Source organism: Balaenoptera borealis, assembly GCF_965194805.1.
Source record: "Balaenoptera borealis genome assembly, chromosome: 7".
NCBI classification, from domain to species: domain Eukaryota; kingdom Metazoa; phylum Chordata; class Mammalia; order Artiodactyla; family Balaenopteridae; genus Balaenoptera; species Balaenoptera borealis.
Genome location: NC_138864.1, coordinates 67,706,529 through 67,731,593, shown reverse-complemented (window position 1 = coordinate 67,731,593; position 25,065 = coordinate 67,706,529). Strand labels below are relative to the sequence as shown.

The 25,065-nt window shown below is 38.2% G+C and overlaps 1 protein-coding gene across 19 annotated transcripts in view; it reads right to left on the bottom strand.

Annotated features, from left to right (window-relative positions):
* ICA1 (islet cell autoantigen 1) overlaps positions 1–25,065 on the bottom strand; it is a 144,064-nt gene that overhangs the window by 116,126 nt on the left and 2,873 nt on the right. For 5 of the 19 annotated variants that reach the window (XM_082398425.1, XM_082398422.1, XM_082398421.1 and 2 more), the window contains 3 exons: positions 11,500–11,539; positions 7,654–7,819; positions 4,273–4,345 (listed from right to left, as the gene is read on the bottom strand). In XM_082398425.1, the coding sequence (XP_082254551.1) occupies positions 4,273–4,345; positions 7,654–7,819; positions 11,500–11,516 (256 nt within the window). In that variant the 5' untranslated portion in view covers positions 11,517–11,539. Of the gene's footprint in view, positions 1–4,272; positions 4,346–7,653; positions 7,854–11,499; positions 11,602–25,065 lie in introns of all 19 variants that reach the window. The other 14 variants (XM_082398413.1, XM_082398410.1, XM_082398409.1 and 11 more) reach the window with 6 other exon arrangements.

Genomic DNA, 25,065 nt, shown 5'->3' with positions numbered 1-25,065 from the left:
GGCTTTAGAATCCATTCTTCCTGATGGTCAGTGACTACCCTCCTTCCTCTTCTGTTTCTCAAAATCAAGTTCATTGGTTAAAGCCTAGCTCAAAAGCTACTTCCTCTGTGAAGCAGGTGATCCCTCTTTCTCTGTGACAGCAGCGCCCTCTCAGCACCTGGTACTGGGGTGTCCGTGGGTGGGCAACGTGTCTATCTTTCCCGTGAGAACCTAAGCTTTCTCAGGGCAGGGACCTCATCCAAACTATGGATTCCCAAGGCTGAGCATAAAGTCTTATTCAGGGCACTAATAAAATGCTTGTGAAATTGAACTAGCAATAATTTTTGCCTTGTTATCGCTGTATACTTTACTTCACTTTAAATGTTTATCTGATATTTATGTCCTGGTTCTAGGTAATTTTTTAAAATTCCTATAATTATATGAAGTTTTGTTGTTTTTTAATACCTTCTATTCTTCCTCCTTTCCACTTACGAATATGGGACTCACTCAATTGCACAATAAGGAAAAATTTCACACTTTTGTTTATAACAGTATGAGGCTACTGTCACCTTTTTTACCTTGAAACCTCAAGTCACATACAAATGAACACATGAACTTAAGGCTAGGAAGAAACCAATTCATGGTACCTGAATGACTACAAGGGTGGTGACATGTACTCTTTCCGAAATAAACCTAAGTAGATTGAAGCACTTGAGAATTCATTTTTGGTTATTTTACACACTCGAGGATTAAACTTGGACTGGAAGACAGGCTTCATTTTAAGCGCTGAAATCTGGTAATGGGCAGTGCTGCTCAGAGGGTGGTGGAAGAAGTCTGAGTGGCATCAGGCTCCAGGTTGGATGACTTAGTGATGACTGTGTCATCTTCCAAGAAGGGATGTTCATTCCTTAATTTTAATTTTAAAATTCAAATACTGAAATAAATTTATAGAAGTTTAAAATTCAGGTGCAATACAGATATCAGATAACTCAAATGTTTCCACTTATAAGGTTTCACTCAACTGGGACTTAATTCAGAGACAAATAAAAACCTATTCATGTTTAACTCCTAATTAGATTTTCAGATGTGCCCTGAAAAGGGAACCAAAGAACTACAAAACCAATTAGCTTGGCAGCATTAATTCACTTAGCACAAATTTATGGATGATCTCATATGTACTAGGCACTGTTCTTGTCACTGGGAATAAAGAGATGGACAAGACACATGAAGACCCTGCTCTGATGCAGTTTATGTTCAAGTGGCAGCAGACAGAAAATAAAAAATACAAAACTCAAAACAAACTCAAAACACAAAAAGAAAAATACCAGATTGGGGCGGGGGGGGTTGGCGAGTAAGAGAGAGTGATTGGTAGCTGCTTTGGGCTGGGTGGTCAGGGAAGGCATCTCTGAGCAGATGACCATTAAGCTGAGCTCTGAAGGATAAGGGGCCACTAGAGACAATGAGAGCAGGGACATCCCAGATGGAGGAAACAGTGAGTGCAAAAGGCCTCAGGTCACATCGTGGGTAAGAGCAAAAGTGGCTGGAGAGGTGAACTGGGTCAGATTGTGTAGGAATTTGTAAGCCATGGAGTAGAAGTATACATCTTACTTTAAGTGCTTATTGGAGGCTTTTCAGCAGAGAAGCAATATGATCCAATGTACATTTTTATTTATTTATTTATTTTTTAAAATAAATTTATTTATTTTATTTATTTATTTTTGGCTGCTTTGGGTCTTCCTTGCTGTGCGTGGGCTTTCTCTAGCTGCGGTGAGTGGGGGCTACTCTTCGTTGCGGTGACTTCTCTTGCTGCAGAGCACGGGCTCTAGAGCACAGGCTCAGTAGCTGTGACACATGGGCTTAGTTGCTCCGCGACATGTGGGATCTTCCTGGACCAGGGCTCGAACCCACGTCCCCTGCATTGGCAGGTGGATTCTTAACCACTGCGCCACCAGGGAAGCCCCAATGTACATTTTTAAAAAACCTTTATTTTGAAATAATTTTAGGCTGATAGAAAAAATTGTAAATAGGATACAGAGTTTCTGTGTACCCTTCTTCCCGTAATGTTTCATAACCATGGTAGAATGATCAAAATTAGGAAAATAACATTGGTACAATACCACTACCTAAACCACAATCGTATTGAATTTTCCTAGTTTTCCCATTAATGTCCTTTTTCTGTCCCAGGATCCCACACTGAGTTGTCAAGTCTCTTTAGTCTCCTTCAACCTGTGACAGTTCCTCAGGCTTTTTTTTGTCTTTTTTGACCTTGACGCCCTTTAAGAGTACTGCTCAGGCATTTTGTGGACTGTCCCTCAACTTGGGTTTGTCTGCTTTCTCATGATTAGACTGGGGTTACAGACTTGGGGGAAGGAAACCACAGAGGTGGAGTGCCATTCTTAGTGTTTCATAGCAGGGCTACCGGAGATCAACACACGTTATTACTGATGGTGTTAACCTCCATTATTTTGTTCATGTCATGTCTACTGGATTTCCCCACTGTAAAATTATGATTTTTTCCTTTTGTAATTATTAAAAATTTGGGGGGTAAATACAGAAGACTATGTAAAGATCCAGTTTCTCCTCAAACTTTCACTCACTAATTACAATATCTTTCAGTGAATCTTGCCTGCCACAGTTCTTACTGTGGTGTTTACCTAATGGTGATTTTGTGGTTCCCTCATTCTTTCTAGATTTATTAATTGCAATTATTTTATAAGCAAGAACTGTCTCTTCTCCCCCATTTGTTTTTTTTTTTTTTTTAGAAATAATAGCAGCATTTAATAATGTGAATGGATATAAGCTTAACCCAAAAGTCAGATATATTTTTATTCTCCAGCAGCAAAAATATAGAAAACATAATTAAAGAGAGGATTCCATTTAGAACTGTATCAAAGAAATATTACGTGCATAAGAATAAATCCAAAAAATGATACCCAATACCTGTAAAGGGAAAATTCTAAAATTCTGTGAAGCAGTATTCAAGAGTACCCAACTAAAAAGATATAAACTATGTTTCTGGATAGGGAGACTTAATATCATGAAAATGTCAGTTTGTTTTTTTGTTTATTTCCATACACACTTAATGGACATTTATCTTACTTCATGGGTTATAACCTAATACAATCAGTTATTTACTTTGTTGCTCAAATTGTCCCAGCTTTGACCACTGGGAGCTCTGGGAGATTGCTGACTGCTCTCTGACTGTAGTGCAGACGATGGGCTGGAGAAGGAAAAAGGGGAGGCAGGGAGATCAGTTAGGAAGCTGATGATGGTGATCATGGTGATGATGGTGATGATGGTGGCCTGAACTAAGGCGGTGGCCGTGAAGAGGTACAGGAGGGAGAATCTGAAAGCAAAGCAGGTGACAAAATGGACCAGCATTTGTGACTGACTGGATGTGGGACAGAGGAATGTTGGGGGCAGTGTGTCATGTGTCTGGATTTCCTCATACCCAAGACTCTGGAGCTCTAGCCCTGGAGAAGTCTTAGCTCAAACACTTAGTAAACAGTAACACAGATAATTCACAAAATTCTGCCTCTAAGTCCTAGGATTTTGTACTTCCGAAAAACAGTCTTCATAAAAGATTACTAATGAAGGAAAATGCCCAACTGTTAATTTGTGATTACTGGAAAGGGGTTTGGCAGTAGTCAGAAACAGACAAACTTCTCATAGTTTAGTCTCAGAAATACAGAAATTGTACTCTTAAATGACCTACAAATGGAAATTTAAAAACATACTAACATCCAACTTGATATTTGGTATTTCAGAGACAACTTTGTTGGTAATGATTTTAAGATGGGATGACCATAGGAGAATCTTGTTCCCTAAAAAACCCAATATCTGACATAGAAAATGTTCAGGAAGAAGCGCTGTCAACAAAATATAGTCAATGAATTAACTGTAAGTGCCTTCTCTCTCCATTTGGTCACTTTAAAAGGAACAAAATTGGACATAAGAGAGCCTGGGCAATCAAATAAAAACAACGCCAAATCCCAAGATATAAAACTGAGAAAACTTTTTTATAATTAGGAAAATAAATGGCACGCACTTATCCATGGTAGACTCAATGTAAAATTCTTCTGTTATGGTACTTGCATTGAAAAACAGCCTATGTAAAGAATTTCTAATAAAATGATTAAAGACCCCACCCCACCAATTAAAGAGCAAAGACAGACACTCCTAAACCGTAGTTTCCTTGTCTTGCTTCCTAAACTTATAAAATTATATATTAAGGCAAAATATCCAATTTCTTACTGTCTATTTGGTCAATATTCACACTTATGGCATACTTACAACAGATTCTCTTTTGATAGAGTACAATTGCTTTAGACAAGTCCAGACAGGTTCTCTGAATCGAGTGAAACAGCTATAATAAAAATACAAACAAAATGCTAAACAAAACAGACAGCAGTGAAATAAAAAATAATTATATTGAATATAACCATAGCGTTTGATTTGCCCACTAAAAGCAAGATTGTATGCCTAAATAAGCTTGGTGTTACGTGGTGTACTGAAAAGAAAATGTGACCAAAGCTTTTAAATATGCTCCTATTTTTCTATATTTATTAGAATTCATCAGCTCTGCGATCTAAATTGAGATCTGCAGAAGGATGATTTCCTCCAGACATTGAAATAATAGCTGAAAACCAGAAATCCTAAGTGAGGGGCCCAATTAGAGGACTTGGTAAACCAGAGACCCAATATTCCTTCATAATTGAATTTATTTCTTTTACCACTTACTGTCTTTTTTTTTCAAATGGAAGATCTGTCAATTAAGCATCATATTTAAAACACAACATTAGCTTATTTTGTGATCCTAATGCATTTTACAGCATGCTTAAACAACTCTATAAAAACAAACAAATATCAATCAGCTGAATGTTCTGTCTGCTTTGAAAAGATCTGGTAAAATGGAGTTTAGCTAGCAGCTCCTATCACTCCTCATTTTCCCAATTATTTCGTAAAATATACAGAGAAGAAACCTAATGTCATGCTATGGCCATAACAGAGAAAATTAAGGGAAAAGCAGGTGGGCTGTATGGAGAAGAATATAACTAGATTTTAACTTATGGTGGCTCTGGTCTTTGCTTCAGAAATGGAGACAAACATTATGTCTCTGAGGAGCCATCCAGGGAAGCAGGGCAAGGCATTCTCCTCTCTCCCCTGGCTTACTGGCCATGGTGATGTAGCAATTATGCCCTGGTATTACAAAGCACTTCACAGTTGAGTCAAAACAGAAGATCGGCTTCATAATATAAATGACCAAATGTTCTAATAAAAATGAATGCATGCATATATACTTAAAAGATTAAAATCCATTCCTATGAATGCTTAATATGATAAATCTTGGTCATGTAGAGTATAAATTTTACTAAATCTCATTTCATTACACTTCATCCTCTACCTATTTAGGGAAAAAACAAAAACCCTTTACCATAAAACAAAACAGAAAATCAGCAGTCTGAGTATGTTCCTTAACAAATGCTTGATACAGTATTCTGGGTCACAAACTATCAACACATAGTAATTCCTGAACATAGGAGCAAGGATGTTAAAAGAAGTATGTTCAAGAGCTATTCTGCTGTTACTGTTCACTTTTTTAAAACTGAAGTATAAATTAAATGCAATAAAATGCACACCTCTGGAGAGTTCAGTTCTGTGACTTTGACCATTGTATACACTCTTGTAATCATACCCAAAGTAAGATAAGAAACATTTCCACCCTCTAGTCAGTCTACTCTGCTGTGGCATCCACTAAAAGACTTCTGTCACCACAGGTTAGTTTTGTTGGTTCTTGTACTTAAGAGCTGTTTTTCAGAAAATGATTTCATTAACAAGCAATTCTGACAAATATTTAAACTTAGTGAACATTTCTACATGAACTTCCCAACAGATTGTAATAGAATCTGACCATCATTACAGCTTGGCATACAAGCTTTCTTTGCCAGCAGAATACAAGTTCTTGTTTCATAAGCTAGTCTTCTATGGATAACTTAGTTGAAAAGCACATCAAAATGGTCTGCACATCATTTTCATATGCTTTATTGGTGGAATCCATTCTCTTTCTCTATAAACATCAACATCAGTATTAAAACATTCCTGCAACAGAAGTCTTTATCATGTGTAAAATTATTAGTGACAGTTAAGTACTTTGGATGCTTATGTGCCTAGGACAGCAGGTATTTTGATTAAAGTACAGTTGGTTCAGTGAAAATGCTGCTGCAAGAACCTAAATATAAATATAAAATTACTGTATTGCATTTCACGTACTAGAAAATAACATATTAAATTACTTTTTGAATAATGCTTGTATTTATTAGGTTGTTAAGAGGAAAAAAAATAAATCTATAAGATGTGAAAAGCATATGCAACTTACAATCATTTCAATTCTATTTAGAATACTAAAATCAGAATAGAGGCTTCCTGGCTCTACTTCTCTCCGTTGAAGCCATCTCCACTGGAACATCTCTGTCAAACCCAGCTTCTGTTAGAACAATTCCACTGACAGGAGAAAGGGTTGGGAACTCATCTTAACTGCATTAACATGTACACTTATTCAGTTAATACTTACTGAATGTGTACTGTGTGTCATGGAATCTGACCCCCTGGTGGAGGGAAGGCAGGCAAACAGACACTTGAGATAATTCCATGAGAGATGAGTACTATGAATAGTGGCCCTGGGTCTGGTTCTACTGTCAGATGCACAGAATGAATCTTATCCCTCTTCCACGTGACAGGCCTTCCCAGAGAACTGACAACTAACATATTTCCCCTCAGCCTCTCTGTTCCAGAATAACCATGGCTTGCACCACCCTGGCCACCCTTCTCAGAATGCTTTATGAAATCTTGAGCTTTTGATTTTTGTCTCATTAAGTGTTCAGCTCATTAACTTTAGCTTATGTATTAAATTTAGACATCATTCTGAATTCTTATCAGACCACGTGACATATTATTTCTCTCTGTGCCCTGTCATTCACGGAAGTGTTAAGTATGCTTTTTAAATTTTGGTTTTTTTAAAATTAATTTTTCTTGGAGTATAGTTGATTTACAATGTTGTATTAGTTTCTGCTGTACAGCAAATGCTTTTTAAATTCTGATCTAAAGTACTGGCAGAATGTCCAGCAATCAGGGAATTAGTGGGCCTTTTACCAGTTGTACTAGTATTCAAGGATCATTCAGATATGAATTCAGCTTACTGTATTATTAACTAGTCTAACTAAATATTGGTTAATTCAATTCTAGAATTTTCCAGGATTCAATACAAGGTTATTAGACTCACTTTCCAGGATCTTTTGCCGTCATCCTTTTTTCTTTTTTTTTCTAAATGTAAACATACGCCTGACCGTAGTGTTGCTATCACTGGCAGTGGCTCTTTGAGTGCATTAATGTTTTTCAACAAACATTTATTGAGAATTTACCACATTCCATGCATTCCAACGAAGCGCTTGAAAAACAAATTAACTGAGGCATACTGGGGGTTACAGGAGAATTTGTGGGTTTTTTAAAAATATGCTGGGATTGAGTTAAGCTGATCCTAGATTTTCCTTATGAACTAGCTGTTTGCAGTATGTTTTCAAATACAAAGCACACCTATGCTTGCCCCCGTGAACACATTCTCCGACCCTGAGCCTAGCAAGGTGGTTGTGCTGGGGCTGAGGGCAATGAAGCACTCACCTCCAGCTTGGCATCCAGGTCTGCGTCAGAGGCAACGACGTGTTCGTCTTCCTTCTTCCCTGTGGCTTTAATAAAGGCCTGCTTCGTTTCCCAATACTTCTGCTGCATCTTATTTACAACTGATTTATCTTGAGCATATCGATCGTGTAAGTCCCAGGGATAACTGCTAAAAGGCATTCGAAGAGCCATTTTACTCATGACTTTCAAAAAAGGTTAAGATATTATAGTGTGAACAAATGTATCCAAACATTTACAACATTAATAAACATATAAGTACTTTCTCACACGGTTATTACAGCAAAAGGTTAATCAAGTCTAACTTATACCAAAACCTTAAAAGTTAGTGAGGAAATTAAGAAACTTTTGCAGGAAATTGAGAAACTAAACCTTGAGGAGTTTAGATATCAAAAGACTGGACACACTCCTTTCAGAAGTAGACAAAGTGAGGCCAAGCCAGGCAAGGTGACTGCCTCAAGCACCCCAGTGAGTCAGAGATAAAGCCTAACACCAATGTTCTCTCCAGCCCAGCATTACAGCCAACACTGAAGTGATGGCAGAAAAGTAGAGATAAGGGGCTGAAAAACAGCATACCTCAAATCTGTCACAGAGGTACCTAACACAGTCAAACTCATAGAATCAGAGAATAGAATGGTGGTTTCCAGAGGCTGAGGAGGAAATGGGAAATTACTAATCGATGGGCATACAGTTTCAACGGTGCAAGGTGAATAAGTTCTAGAGATCTGCTGTACAACACTGTGCCTAGAGTTCACAGCACTGTATTCTACACTTAAAAGTTTGTTAAAAGGGTAGATCTCATGTTTAGTATTCTTACCACGGTCAAATAAAATTTTGAAAAATAAAAAAGTATTAAAAAATTGATGATGGGTTTCTCATACTAAAACTTTAAATTCTTAAACATAAATGCTTAAAATACCGATAGGAAGCCATTCTTCAGGAACAGCACAGTGAAGATCATATCAAAAATTGTGTAAAGAAGAAATTGGAAAAAAATTCAATTGAGAATGAAATGGAATTCTGTAAAAGTGACCAGGGTACCCAAATATTGACAGAAAGTTTGCCACTGGTGTTCCATCCCTCCTTGCTTTGTCTACACCTCCCTCCTGTCTAGGGTTCCGGTCCAAAAGCTCACACAGGACCCCCAGGCATCTCCCTCTGCAGACATGTAACTTCTTCCACCCCATCCCATTAGCACTCAAAATGTGCCAGACTTGTGTCCTAAAACAGAAATTGCTTTATACTACTATACCAAAATATGTATCTCAAAACTCGATGATTTACATTCTCCTGCCAGATAACATTTACAAGTTTCAATTCACACATTTGTTCTTAAAAAATCAGAGTTTCAGATGACATCCTTAGCAATGGTTATCTTTGGAAAGAGGTGGAGGATTACGGTTTACTTTGTATCTTTCTGCATCATTTCAAAGTTTGGAATAAGTCCAGATATGTCATGTATAGGCATGATGACTGTACTTAATAATATTGTATTCAACACTGGAAATAGGCTAGGAGAGGAGCATTACTCTTCATGTGCACTCATCACACACAAAAAGTGGTAACTATAAAAGGAGATGATATGTTGGGACTTCCCTGGTGGTCCAGTGGTTAAGACTCCATGCTCCCAATACAGGGGGCCCGGGTTCGATCCCTGGTCAGGGAACTAGATCCTACATGCATGCCACAACTAAGAGTTCGCATGCCACAACTAAGGAGCCTGTGTGCTACCCACCTGCTGCAACTAAAGACCCAAAGCAACCAAATAAATAAATAAATAAATAAAATAAATTTAAAAAGATGGTATGTTAACTAGCTTGACTGTAGTAATCATTTCACTATGCATATCAAATTATATTGCACACCTTAAATATATATAATTTTTATTTAAAACATAAATAAAAAACATTTTATTATGAGCTTAAATCACAGAAAATAAGATGAAAATATGTATAACTTTTATGTAAAAGATAATCCCACTACATAGTATGTGCATTGAAAGATGGTAAGAATATGCTCCCCCAAACTGTGGCTATTTCAGGGGAAAGGAATTTTTAAGAGTGGGGACTAGGATAGACTCCTTTCTATTGTGTTTTATTTTGTTTTTTTGGTCAAAGGTCATGGATTAACAAAAAAAAAATTCTATTTCGAGGGGAAAAAAAAGGACTTTAGAGGTCATTTAGTGAACATGCTTCACCCGTTATTTAACAAATGAGGAATCTTAGGTTTCAAAACGTTAAGAATCTTGCACAAAATCACACAGGATTAAAATCCAAGGCTCTAGATCCCAGTGTAGTGTGCATTTCAATGTTCCCTGCAGCCCTTGTATTTCAGCAGCAAGCAATGAAGTGGCACAGTAATGGGAGAAGGACTATGGGGAAGGGCTCATCTCCTGGGACTCTCCAATCTCTCCTAGGTGGGTGACAACTACCTACTTCCCTGAGCCTGCTGCCAGGATGTGACAGCCATTACGAGGGTCACAGGATGAAGCCATCCTTTTGTCTTAATGTGGCAAGATGGAACAATTAAAAAAATAGTCTGACAACTCTTACAGAGCTGTCAAATGGGGATACTCAGGGAAACTAAATCCCTTAGCTATTTATTAATTACCTTTTAAAGCTCATTACATTTTAAGACAGGCAAAATACTTTTAAAGTTTGACATTTGATATTACAGAGGACTTGGACCTGATTGCTTCTCTACTGAGAGAGGAGGGATTAAAAAGTATATTCCTTGGGGCTTCCCTGGTAGCACGGCGGTTAAGAATCCGCCTGCCAATGCAGGGGGCACGGGTTCGAGCCCTGGTCCAGGAAGATCCCACATGTTGCGGAGCAACTAAGCCCGTGCACCACAACTACTGAGCCTGCGCTCTACAGCCCGTGAGCCGCAACTACTGAAGCCCGCGCGCCTAGAGCCTGTGCTACGCAACAAGAGAAGCCACTGTAATGAGAAGCCCACGCACCGCAAAGAGAAGCCCCCACTCGCTGCAACTAGACAAAGCCTGCGCGCAGCAACAAAGACCCAACTAAGCCAAAAATAAATAAGTAAATAAATAAATTTATTAAAAAAAAGTATATTCCTTATTATAATCAATTGTACCTTTTTTTTTTTTTTAATTGTACCTTTGAAAAATGAAAATATGCACGGCACTGTTTCATGATACAAATTAAAGGAGGTAGAAAACAACAAAGATCTGCTTGCCCAGTGGATCAAGGTTTCAGAAGGGTTCAGAAACACTGCTTGTAACAGAACTGGAATTTATAAGTGGTTTAACATGCTGTTAGATGCTTTATAGGCATGTAAAAGGCAGTGATAACACTGTCATGTAATTACCACACCTATTTTATTCAGCATCATCTACTTCCAACCATGACTGGCTCCTGAATGTTCATGAAGGTTGAAGTCATGACTATATATTAATGAGTCTGAGTTATTTTTATTGTTATTAGTTATATTGTTATTTTATAGCTGCCCTATATAAAATTCCCTTATAACCCTAATATTAGAAGTTGTAAATAAGACAGATTAAAAAATGTATCAACTCATTACACTGAAAAAATGGTGGTGAGAAAAGCCATTGTTAGATGCCCAGCAGAAAGTTACACATAAATGAATTTCTTAGAGAATATTTTTGGTTATTGGTTTTCATATTACATTTAGCAGGGATACTGAAAACTTGACTATACTCAACATTGGGTGTAGGCTAACAGGTTATTTACTGCTATTGTGACTCTTGATTTTTCCATTCAGTAGACATTTATTGAGCATATACTACGTGCTATCCTCTTTCATTAGCCTCTCCCAATTCAGAAGAGACAACAAATTACTTACCATTTGTGTCCTGACATGTTTCCTTCTTCTTCTTTTTCTACTGTTGATGATTTGGGGAGAAGGGACAGGGAAAAAGCATGAGAGGATAAGTTATATTATAACCTGAAATAAAACAAATACGTTTAACAGTTACACACTATATTACAATTATACATTCATTTGACACATATAAAGTTTTTCAGTCTAAGCCATTTCTAGTTGTATCTTGGGGGCCAAACATTATTACACAGTATCACTGTACCCCAATGTCTAGAGTAGTCTAGTTAAGTAACACTGGAAGAAACATCCTCAATGAAGTTTAAGAAGTGAACAGGCAAGTTGAATGAAAAAAGCAGGTTGCAAAAGACTACATAAAATTTGAGACCGCAACATTCCAAACAATACTCTATATTGTTGAAATATACAAACATTATACAGTGAAGGTATAAAGAATTGCATATGAATGACGAACACTAAATTCCAAACAGCAGTTACCACTGCAGTGGGGATGGGGAATATTATTTGAAAGGAGTATACAGGGACTTTGTACCCATAATATTTTCTTTGATAAGCTAGGTGGTGAGTATACTGCATCTGTCTGTCTCTTTACAGATCTTAAATCTTTCATAATCAGTATTTCTAGAAGGTAAACCAACACATTGCAAAAATAAAAACAGACAAAAAGAATTGATAACCCAGAACAAGATACCAAGAAGGGTACAAAGGAGGAAAATGAGATTATTTCAGTTTTGACCAACCAAGTACTGTATTTTCATCTCATTAGTAAATATGGGAGTCACTTGATGCCTTTGCCCCTCACTCCATTTGCCCCACTCGTGGAAGCTAGCCAACCCCAGGGAGGGGTAGAGCCAGCTAACCCAGCCACACTTGCCTACCAGTTACTGGAAAGAATGGAGAGCTCGCTACCTAAAGGAATGGCCTCTGACCAGACACAGACTGCTGGCCGCTGGAGTGAATGCTCAGCGTGTGAATGCTCTGGCTACTTCAACAACATGAACCCAATCATTCTCCCTCTGCCTCAGAAAGGGTCCTAACAACCAGGACCCCTAAAATGAGCAGGGTTTCCAAGGCTTTTTTTTTTTTTAATTTATTTATTTGGGTGCACTGGGTCTTAGTTGCAGCACATGGGATCTTCGCTGCCGCGTGCAGGATCTTCATTCGCGTCATGCAGGATCTTTAGTCGCAGCATGTGGTAGATCTAGTTCCCTGACCAGGGATTGAACCCGGGCCCCCTGCATTGGGAGCGTGCAGTCTTAGCCACTGGACCACCAGGGAAGTCTCTGCAAGGCTTTTAAAAAATGTTTTGAGGGAACGCAATTGAGGTGTTGATATTCCAGGCTTCAGGTATGGGGACAGGAAAGAGGAAGGACATTTTCTTAGAGTGTCCGGATGCCTCTGAAATGACAGCATCCCGTAACCAGCATCTCTCTTCTTCCTGGAGAGCATCCATGTGCTATTTGGCCATTTGCATATCTTCTTTGGAGAAATGTCTATTCAAGTCCTTTGCCTATTTTTTTAATTGGGTAATTTTTTTGTTATCGCATTATAGGAGTTCTTTATATATTCTGGATATTAACCCCTTCTCTGATATATGGTTTGCAAATATTTTCTCCCATTTGGTAGGTTGCCTTTTCACTGTTGATTGTTCTGTTTGCTGCAATTTTTGATTAATTTTTGATTATTAATATATTTAACAATGAGTTCTTTATAGTATAATAGATAATAAAAATCGCTAAACCAACTGCCCTTTTCCTGAAGTTTCAGGCTGCTCCCAGATTATGATGCCATACAGCAGTGTTCCTCACGGTATTGCTTACAGGTCAATTATGCAGGAATCTTCTGGGGTGTTAACATGCAGATTCCTGGGCCCCATCCCTTACCTACTGAACTAGAATTTCTGGAAATGGGTTTGGGAATCTGCATTTGTAACAGGTTTTGCAAGTGATTCTTAAGCATATTAAAGTCTGAGAACCACAGCTAAATGGCACAAAGGAAAAATCCTCTCTAGAAATAGATCATTCTTGAACAAACTTCTGGATTATATATGGCACTTGAACAAAGGAATCATGGGTGGCAAAATCAGGTCAGCCTACAGGGGATATCTGAATGTCTCATGAGATGGCAGTTGCAGCCAGCATGTGCATCTCTTTTAATGTATGTTTCAGTCCCATACACCAGGGATAATTAATAAACATTTTAAGATTTACTGACAAAATCCATCTCATCTGGCCTATCACCTTCTAAATCCAGTGTCAAAATCACTACTTAAAAAAATTGTTATAATTCTCATCTGTTCATTCATTTCAACAGTTTGATTTATCAAACACGCATCGAGCATTTAATTAACATGTGGCAGGCACTGTCCCTGGCCTCAAGGAACCTATAGTCTAGATCAGCTCTGTCCAATAGAAATATACTATGAGCTACATAAGTAATTTTAAATGATCTAATAACCATATTAAAAAAGTAAAAAATAATAAACCCACACATATATGGTCAATTAATTCACGACAAAGGAGCCAGGAATATACAATGGGGAAAGGACAGTCTCTTCAATAAATAGTGTTCGAAAAACTGGACAGCTACATGTAAAAGAACAAAACTAGACTAGTGCCTCACACCATGTACAAAAAGAAATTCAAAATGGATTAAAGAATTAAATGTAAGACTTGAAACCATAAAACTCCTAGAAGAAAACATAGCCAGTAATCTCCTTGACATAAGTCTTGGCAATAACTTTTTGAATCTGACAACAAAAGCAAAAGCAACAAAAGCAAAAATAAATAAGTGGCATACCATACTAAAAGGCTTCTACTTTCTGCCTAGCAAAGGAAACCATCAACAAAATGTAGGGCAACCTACTGAATGGGAGAAAATATTTGCAAATCATATATCTGATATGGGGTTAATATCCAAAATATATAAAGAACTCATACAACTCAATTAGCAAAAGCAATCTGATTAAAAGATGGGCAGAAGATCTGAATAGACATTCTTCCCAAGAAGACATACAGATGGACAACAGGTACATTAAAATATGCTTAACATTGCTAATCATCAGGGAAATGCAAATCAAAACCACAATGAGATATCACCTCAAACCTGTTAGACAGCTATTATCAAAAAGACAAGAAATAACAAGTATTGGCGAGGACATGGAGAAAAGAGAACCCTTGTGCACTGTTGGTGGGAATGTAAATTGGCATAGCAACTATGGAAAACAGTATGGAGGTTCCTCAAAAAATTAAAAATAGAACTACCATGTGATCTAGCAGTTCTACTTCTGGTTATTTATCTAAAGAAAATGAAAATGCTAACTCAAAAAGATATTCACACCCCTATGTTCACTGAAATCTTATTTACAATAGCTAACACATGGAAACAACTTAAGTGTCCACTGACGGATGAATGGATACAGAAATTGTTGCCTGTGTGTGTGTGTGTGTGTGTGTGTGTGTGTGTGTGTATACACACACATACACACATACTTATAATGGAATATTATTCAGCCATAAAAAGGAAGGAAACCTTGCCATTCGCAACAACATAAATGTACTTTGAGGGCATTATGCTAAGTGAAATAAGTCAGGTAGAGAAAGACAAATATCTGCTGATCTCTCTTACATGTGGAATCAAAAACAAAGAAACAAAACAAAAAAACAAGCTCATAGATACAGAGAACATATTGGTGGTTACCAGAGGTGGGTGGTGAGTGGCTGGAGAAATGGGTGAAAGGAGTCAAAAGGTTAAAAAAAAGGGGCAAGTATACAAATAGACACCTTACCATACAAGATATACAAATGGGAAAAAAATCATATACAAAGACCTGATAATACAGGGATTATAAGAAAATAACAGATATGAGATATCCTACACATTGATTAGAATGGTTACATTCCAAACAAACAAACAAAGCTGAAAATACCAGTCCTAGCAGGAATGCAGAATAACAGGAAAACGCATTCATTTAAAAAAGAAAAGTAAAAAGAAAAAGTAAAAAAATTTAAATAATATATTTTATTTAACCCAATATATCTAAAATATTATTTCAACAGGCAATCAATTAAAAATTACGAACTATATTTTGCATTCATGATTTTGTATCAAGTCTGAAATCTGGTATGTATTTTACACTTATAGTACATCTCAATTGAGACCAGCCACATTAAATGCTCAAAGGCTACATGTGGTTATTGGCTATAATATCGGACAGTGCAGGCTGAGCAGGAAAGACAGACGTATATAAACATAATTTCTAGATCCAAGAGACTCTTGACATTTGCAAGAGACATATAAAAAGATCTTCATGTATCCCCAAATTTGTAAATTCTGCTGTAAAAATATCATTTTCCCTTTAAAATACAATAAAGTCTATGATTAGCTAATACTTCAATTCACGATTCTGCAGAGGAAGCTATTTCTCCACTTCTGCCACAAAGCACTTATGAAAGAAGCCCAAAATGAATGGTATCAGGCCTCAAGGTTGTGTTAAGCACAGAGAAGACTTCCTAAAGTTCTACTTGTGGTCACCTTACCTTAGGAGACAGGCAAGGAAGAGCAAGTATCAAGTTGCTCACGGACCGTGAGTCCCATGATAAGAAAAAGAAAAGCACCAATATTGTTAAATTCAGCATGACTTGACCACATGAATGTTTGTGTTTCACTAAATTCTGTCTCCGCGGGGAAAAAGCAGATGAGCCAATAATATTTAAGACCTACTCAAAGAAGTACGGGCCCAAGAGTTAATAGATCAATGAAAAGTTAGTTCCTAATTTTGATGTAGCAACCCTGAGGGTGGGAGGATTCCTCTGTGCTTTTCTTCTCATTCTCCTCTATGCTTTTCTTCATGCTTGGTATGTTGAGTCTTCAATTTTATCCACCCATGTGGACAGACCACAACTGTCCCACTTGTTTTTATTTCCAATAGCCATTGAAAAGCCATTTTGAACACACTGGTTGTCCAATACATAAGCAAAAGTTTTTTCCAAATAACCCAAGGTTCATGGAACACTAAAGCAAGCCTGGTTCAAACAAAGTTTGATGCATTGCTACAAAGAGGAGTTGGTCTGTCCATGGCTGCCTCCTACCCTGATACTGATTTTCCTCCTTGGAAATGTAACATGGCAAAGTATTTTCATTCCATACAGGCTGCCTTCAGCTGCACTGAACATTTGTTCTGGCCCAGAACACTTCTCTATGAGTTTATGGAGTTAGCTGATGGCACCTCTGATTACATTTGAATTATGCAAAGAGTCTAAAATTCTTGAGCCAACGCTTACTCAGGGTAAAGGTAAGATGAGTAGTTATATTTCACCATATCAATACTCTCAACCCACAAAAATACTTCAATAAGCTTCCTCTTCACTCACATTTCCTAAGTGTGTCCTGTTTCTTATGCAGTTTCATGCCTCAAATTAATTACCTTTCCAACTTTAGCAGTAGGTTTTTCTCTTCCCTCAGTGAGCAGGTTTTCTATTAGTTGGAGTACTAGCTGAAACTGAGTCCAGAATCCCTTTTTCCTATATCTGTACTGAGCATATGGTGGATTCTCTTGAATTGCAGATCGGAGCCACAGCCAAATTTGTCATTTGTCTAATTTATTCAAAATCTCTATTTTCTAACTAAAAATTGTCACCATCTTAGAGCACTTCAGTTCTGTTGTGCACACCAGCATTTAGCTTTTCTTGGGAAGTGGGCCATTTTTCCCCCCAAAAGAAACACACTTTTCAAGAGGACAGCACAGAGTCTTACAGTGATGTGGGTGCATGGGGGTATGTTTGAATCATCCCATAGTAAAATCACTCATTCCCAAACACCAGCTTCATGGCACCACATGTCATTGAATCCAAGGTGCAAATCTGTTCACATTCCAACCTTCCTGAAACCAGGATGTGTCGTATAATCGATACCTTGTCAACTGTTTGGCAGTCATTTTTCTTTCTTCATGGAACATAAAATGGTAAAAGAGCTTATAAGCAATGGTTTCTTATATTTGATGAAATACAGAATAATTCTTTAAAACTAAACCTCTATAAAATTACACATCACTATTTGCCATAGACTTTTGGGGCTATCTGTATATAAGTGAACAGGAGAATCTGAAGTCAGGGGATGCCAAGTGCTGCCTGTGATGGGGAAGAAGTGTCATGGATGAGGAAGGTGCCCAGGGTTAGACGAACAAAGAAGTCAGGGCACCGAGCTGGCTTCCTACATAGCCTCTGGGCTGGGATTCTAAGAATCAGTAGTTGCTGGTCAGGGGAAGGGTAGGAGTGTGTGTGGATATGTGGGGAGGGTATCAGGTTAAAGATCAAGTTTACGAGGAGGAATTCTGGGACTGAAACACTCATCAGCCGATTAGCAACCTGGTGCTTTCCTGAGTCTCTTCCTCTCTTCCAAGAGATGTCTCTCAAAGGAAAATATCAAATATAGCATCCCATATTTGAAGAAACTTTAAAAAAAAGCCAATGTATTCTCTAAAAGGTTTTCCTCCTTAACATTAACATTAGTTAAAAATATTATGTCCCCACGAAACAAACTAAAATCAAAATAAACCGCAAACTCAAATTGCTCACAAGGGGCACAATCTAGGTCTTGCTCTTTTTTCTCTTGCTTACAGCCCTGCTTGCAAAGGAGGAGTGAGGGTGAATTTTGCACTACAACAAAAATCACGATGGTAGTAATGAAGAGGCTGGCACTGAACACAACAAACCTCAAGGAAATCTAAAAGAGCAAATAATACGAAGTGGATTAGAAGACTGGAAACAGAAAAAGAACAAATAGGGTATCTTTGCTAAAGAAAGGATTTTTAAAAACCCTTGCTGTATAAATTATATTCACCTTTGATTTTATTTAGGTTGGTTTATGTAACTTTCAAATGTCAATTCAAATTTAGCATACATATGGATTTTAATCTCTGGTACTTACAGTGGCTTTTTCTCTAAAAGCTTAATCTCACAAGGTGAAGAATGAAGGAACACCCTAGTCAGACAGAGGTCTCAATCAACTTCTGTCAAATACTAGAGCCTTCAACTGCTAGCATAGAACATTATTAAATGATGGGAATACATGTTTTCCTTAAATTAAATTTTAAAACTGCATTTTATAATTGGGATAAAGTTTTTTTATGAAAGATTAATCTGAGATAAACTAACTTTCTCATCCGAGACTGTGGTGTCCAATACATCAGCCACTTGAAATATGGCTAGTTTGAAATCAGATATGCTTTCAAGTAAAACACACACTATAATCTGCAGACTTAGTAACCCACCAAAAGTAAAATGTCTATTAAGAAATTTATATTTTATACTCATTTATATTTTATGTTGATAAAATTATATGTATTTTATATTGATATATATGTATATTTAAATTTTATATAACTATATTGCTATATTATATATAAATATATATTTACATATTATATGTTATATTTAATTATGTTCATACTTATTTATATTTTATATATGTATTTTTATATTTTATGTTGAATAATATTTTGGATATATTGGGTTACATAAGTATATCATCTAATTCCCCCTGCTTCTTCTCAGTTGTTTCAATATGCCTCCTAGAATGTTTTAAATTACACATGTGGCTGCCCTTATATTTTTATTGGACAGCCTTGGTCTAAGGCATTAAGCAAAGCAGCAAACAGCTAAAAATTAATTCCGTAACTCAGGTCATCAATATTCTGTACAAATATAAATACCTTTAAACAGTTTTCTCCCCAGAATCTCTGACAGTTATCCTGTCAGAGATGTCATTACAAAAATAAAATCTTATTTATATACATGTATATGTATATATAAAAGACCATATATGTGTATATATATGTGTATATATAATCTTTTTAAATGAACTACAAAATGGCTATAATCCACATTTTCATAATAAGTTGCCTTAAAAAGGTCCAACTCTATATGCAAAATATACTTCTTTAAATCAGATTCACAGGAATGATTATGTGAAGTGGATGAACTACCTTTAGACCATCAAAAGTGAGAATATAAGGACAATCAATCTCTCTCTCTCTCTCTCTCTATATATATATACACACACACACACATATGCACATATATAAATACCTACAAATATAAAATGCATACATATATTTATAAATGAAATATATATAATTCATATATAAATATGAATGGTTAATAATATTACAAGTGTGAAGGAAGAAAAAGAATGTGAATGTAGTGATGACACCTATATGAAATTACACATAAGCATAATGTCAACAATCAGAACAATTTGGGAGATACTACTGTTTACAAAGTTCTGTTTCTTTAAGGTTAAATTCATAATTTAAAGCCTCTTAAAGAGATGATCAAGTAATTTCTTAGGCCTCCACAGGATCATTCAGAGATAGGAGAGAACTTACAGATCATTCAGTCCAATCTTCTCCTTTCATAGATGAGCCAACTGATGCCCAGGACTGAAGGAAATCTCCCAAGGCACAGAGTAAGCTTTTTTCATTAGTTTTAAATTACTGAAACACATACACCAGTACGTGGTTTATAAAATATCTGTGCTGTGCACAGGTCCTGTAAACAAACCAACACAGCTCCTTTCTCTGGAAACGGCATGGATTCAAGGCCTTCCCTTGGTAAAGTAGTGGCCCCTAAATCATGTTGGAGTTTGGGCTAGTTTAAGAGCAAGGGATGAAGGCAGCCCAGGCAGGGGAGGGAGATGCAAGAGGAGGACCTTTAAATAAAAGTCAGCAGCAAAGGGAAGCAGGCAGAAAGAGAGAGCTTTGTATTTTCACGTACCCCAATTAACAGAGCCACCCTTGGGTCATCTACTTGGTGTTATTTGAGAACTAATAAAAGATCCTTTTTCCAGGTCCTTGCTGCTTTCTTAGGGAAGACGTTTACTGGAATAAACGGCAGCAATAGCGCTGTTATTATTAATGGTGAATAAATTATTAGCCATTATTAATAGCAAATAAGGCACAAGACCAGTTATTTTGGTGGGAATCAGGAAAGGCAGGTCCGTTGGACATATACCTGGTAAGACACGTAGAATACCAGGTAGAACCACCAGGAAGTAGCTCAAAGGCACAGAGCTTCAGGTCAGGAGTGCAAAGAAGAGAGAGTGCTGGGCCCCTTCTCTCACGGCTTCCTCTCCTCATCACCACTACTCACTTCTTTGGAACCATCCAGCACCATGACTATAACCACTGCTGTTCCTTTCTCTTCAGAAGGGACAGGTCTTACCCTTTTGCCCCTTCCCACCTTGGTCCATCTATTATCCCTTCTCTTTCAAGTTAATCAACCTCCCTTTCTGCCATCAACCCATATTCTCCAACCTGTTTCTTCCTCCAGTTACCATCCTCTTCCTTCTCTTCACAAAGTTCTAAGGCCACACAGTCTGGTTCCTTTCTCCACCACACCAGAGAAAGGTTTTCACCAGGAACCCAACTCAAGTCCTCCTCTCACTTGACCTTTGACTAAGCTCCCCTCCTTGACTTCTCAGAAAACACTCTCTACACTTTTGTAACTTTTCAGTTTCCTTTGTTAGCTCCTTTCCCTCTGTGTGCACGTCTTGAATATCATTGCTCTACAAGGTTCCAACCTTGGCCGTCTTCTATTACACTTTACTTGCTCTCTCTAGGTGATTTAATCCACTTCTGTGGCTTCAACCAACAGCTGTATGCCAACGACTTCCAGAATTAAACACCTCTCCAGAGACTACAGTAGGGGGATCAAAATGTGGATTTGGTGCTCTGAAGAGGTATTTAAATCTCCATTTCCCTATGGTCATCTTCACCTGGATGTCCGATAGGCACTTCAAATTCAGCACCTCTAAAACTAAAATTCTCTCTCTCCATCTCCACCCACAAATGTTTCTTCTTTCTATGGTCCCTATGTTAATTACCAGCACAAAATCTACTGAGTGGCCCAAGTTGGAAACTTGACTTCTTTCTCATCTTTAGCCGCTGGTCTCCAAGTTCTCTCCATTCTACCTCCTAAAAGGCTACTAAATACATCTTCTCCTTTCTAGATTCACAGCCAGGGCTTAGTCTAGGCCTTCAGAGGCAAAACCATCCCTGTATCTGCCCACTCCAATCTTTTATACCATGGTCTGAACTATTTCTATAATATGCAAATCTAATCATACCACCCTCCTACTCAAAACGCTTTAATTGCCTTCTCTTGTCGCTAGAGAAAGTCCAAACTTTGCAGCAAAAAAACCCAAGCCCCTTCACATTCTGGCCCCTTTCCAAAAATGTTTACTCTACCTCACACAGAACTATTCCTTCTGGTCATTTCAGAATGCTAGAACTTTCCTGAATACACTCATTTCAAGGCTTTGCAAAGTTTCCCTCCATTTGAAATGACCTCCCCTCATTTGTCCAACTGGCCAAACTTACATCTTATTTCAAGACTCTCAAGTGTCAACTCCTCCATGAAGTCTTCCCCAACCCAACACCTGCCCTCCTGCTCCCCAGGGGCCTCCCACTCCTGTCCTCCCCACCGAAGAATTAACTGCCCCACACTGATGCTAGTGGTGCCTTGCATTCCCATTATTCTCCTGCGATGAGCTGATTACATCTGCATGCCCCACACTAGTCTGGAAGTCCCTTGAAGGCAGGGACCCTAACTGGTTCATCTTTGCCTCCTTACATCAAGCACAGAACCTGAAACACAGCAGGCCTTTAGCAAATATGTGCTGGACAAAGGGCAATAATTTTGTGCTACCATTTACGGGGCACTTTACATGTGTGAAGCACGTAGAGTTAATGCCCACACCAGAAGGGGATACAACCCCATTTTGCAAGTGAGAAAAAAAGCTAGAAAGTGAAATAATTTGCCCAAAGTCAACAACTAGTAAATTCAAGGCTGCTTTTGACTTCTGAACTCCTGTTTCTAAGCACTCCATTCTATTCCTGGACCAAAGGGATTGGATAATGGGCTTGGTTTCTATAAAAACAATCTCTCCTAATCACAGGCTCAGGCGCTGTGTTAGCCCCAAATCCATTACCACCACGGTGCTTGTGCACAACAAAACCTTGCTGAAGACTCCTGGCGGCTATCAGGGTTCCTACCCATAAGAAGGGGGGGGCACCATTTATCACAATTAGCTCCTTGGTCCCTGGCCTAGGATGCGCTACCCCAGAAACATGCAGAGAAGGCTGGATTTCCCCCACGTACCATTAGGTTTCCATGCCCTATTCCGGCAACAGAGAAGTGGGTGGGTGTGAGAGATCACGATGACGGATTTTAACGTGTGCTCTGGGAAAATAGCTGCAAAACTTTAGAGTCACTCGTTGTACAAATACACCACAGAATGAGAGGAACTTCCCACTCTCAAGTCTAGACTCTCAGGGCTAGCAATATACCATTATCTATATATTCATTGGTCCATCACTGAATACATATACCTCGTGTTTCCCACCCACAGTAATGCATTGCATTCAGTTGTCTTTTTCAGTCACCCTCTTTTAATTCTATGTATTTTCTGTTAAATGTATTCTAAAATTGACCTCTTTAATTTCCTCTAATTCTAATGACTTCTTAATGTCAGTCCCTTATTTTCTACTAATACCTCCACCGCCTCTCCATGACTATCCAGCACATAATTGAAATCAGTCCTGTGCTTACCCTGATTAATACATTTAAGCCTCTCAATTCACAGGTGATCAAACTTGCCCAAGGTCACTCAGCTAATAAGGGATACACATGCACACTGGGCTCCAGGCATGAGGACTATTTGCCAGTATTCTTTCCCTTTGTATACCTGGGTACTGTGTGGTGAACTCTCTCTCTCCACTCCCAACCTTTTCTGACCTGCCAAATTCCTACTGGCTCTTTAAGGCTTAACTCAAGGGTCACCTCCTCCACAAATCTTCTCAGGTTTTCTCTGCTCTCTCTCCTGTCTGGGTTGGGTGCCTCTGCCCTGGGCTTCATTCCCTCCCTGCTTTTCCTGAAATGTAATTGTCACCTGACTCCTTGATCTCCCTCACTAGGCTGCAGGCTCCTCCAGAGCAGTGTAGAGTCTGGGTCTTGTCTTAGGATTCCCAGTTCTGGAACAATGCATGGCATATAACACACACATAACAAATGCTTGCTGAAAACTGAGTAGTGACCCCACTTCTCTGATTTGGCCAAAGGCCTGATGAATGACATCATCTGACTTAGGAGGAGAGACTTCCTATCATGAGCAATGCCATTTTCTCAGCTTTCCATGAACTCATTCTCTCCCTAGGTTTACACTGAGACAAGCAATTACCATTAGTTGAGGAATTACCACTTCTCAGACACTGACATGAATGCTTCGTGCACAGTATGCTTATTCTGACAACACTGTCCAGTGGACATCATCCTCATTTTATGGATGAAGCTCAAAATCAGTTACTTATCCTAAGTAACTGGCCTACAGTCACAGAGAAGAGAGGCTTTGTTTTAAAAGAATGTATAAAACGCCTTATAGTCATCTCTGTCCTGGAGAGATTCATTAGTATCTGAAATTACTTACAGTGCATTAATTTGGATGCTAGAGTAGTGAAAGCATGGTCAACCAGGATTTATAGACGTTCAAGGCAGTTCTACCATATGCATTATCCAGGGCAAATCATGCCTGTAGTCCTAATTTTCTTAGCAGATAAATGGGGATTATAATACCTACTTACCTCAAAGGGGGTTGAATATCAAAGATCATGTTTGCCAAAATGCTTTGTTAAAGAAGAGGGCAAAGGCCCGTCTTAGGGCACTATGCTGGATAAAGAGCTTGATGCAGTGTTTCGTAAAGATTAGTGGGAGAACCCTGAGCATCAGAGCCACCTGAGGTGTTAACAGCAGATGGAAGAATCCAGGCTGGGAATCCACATTTAACAAGCCTTCAAATGATGCTATCAGACACAAAAGTTTGATAAATACCAGGTTAGGACAGTGCTTCTCAAACTTTAATGTACACATGAATCACTTGGGGATCTTGTTACGATGTAGATTCTTATTCAGTGGACATGGGTAGGGGGAGGGCGGGCTGAGATTCTGCATGTCTTACAAGCTCCCCAGGGAAGCCAATGTTGCTGGTCTGTGGATCACATTTGAGTGGCAAGGGTTTGGAAGATCTACCGCCACTGGAACAAATTAGCTTTGCTTTATTCCTCGACCACAGATTGCATTCCCCAACTTCAGGGAGGATTTCATAAAGCCCAAGCTCTCAGTATTGGTACCAGTATTACTTGAACTACTCAAAACCAACTGGAATGGATTCTCCAAGCTCTCAGTATTGGTACCAATATTACTTGAACTACCCAAAACCAACTGGGATGGATTCTTTATCATGGAGGAAAGGCAGTAGCATTCTTTTCAGATATAGACAGCACATATGTTTAGCATGTGAAAGAATAATTTACTGCTACTACTTGAGTCCTATTTACTGTGAAAAGCATTTTATATATATTATGTCTAATTCCCACCACAACCCCACAAGGTGGATTTTCTTGGTCTATGGATAAGGAAGTAATGACCTAAAAAGCTTAAGTAACTTGCTCAAGGTCACATGGCTAATTAAGTGTTGCAGCTGGGGTTCCAATTCTGCTCTATTGGGATCCAAAAC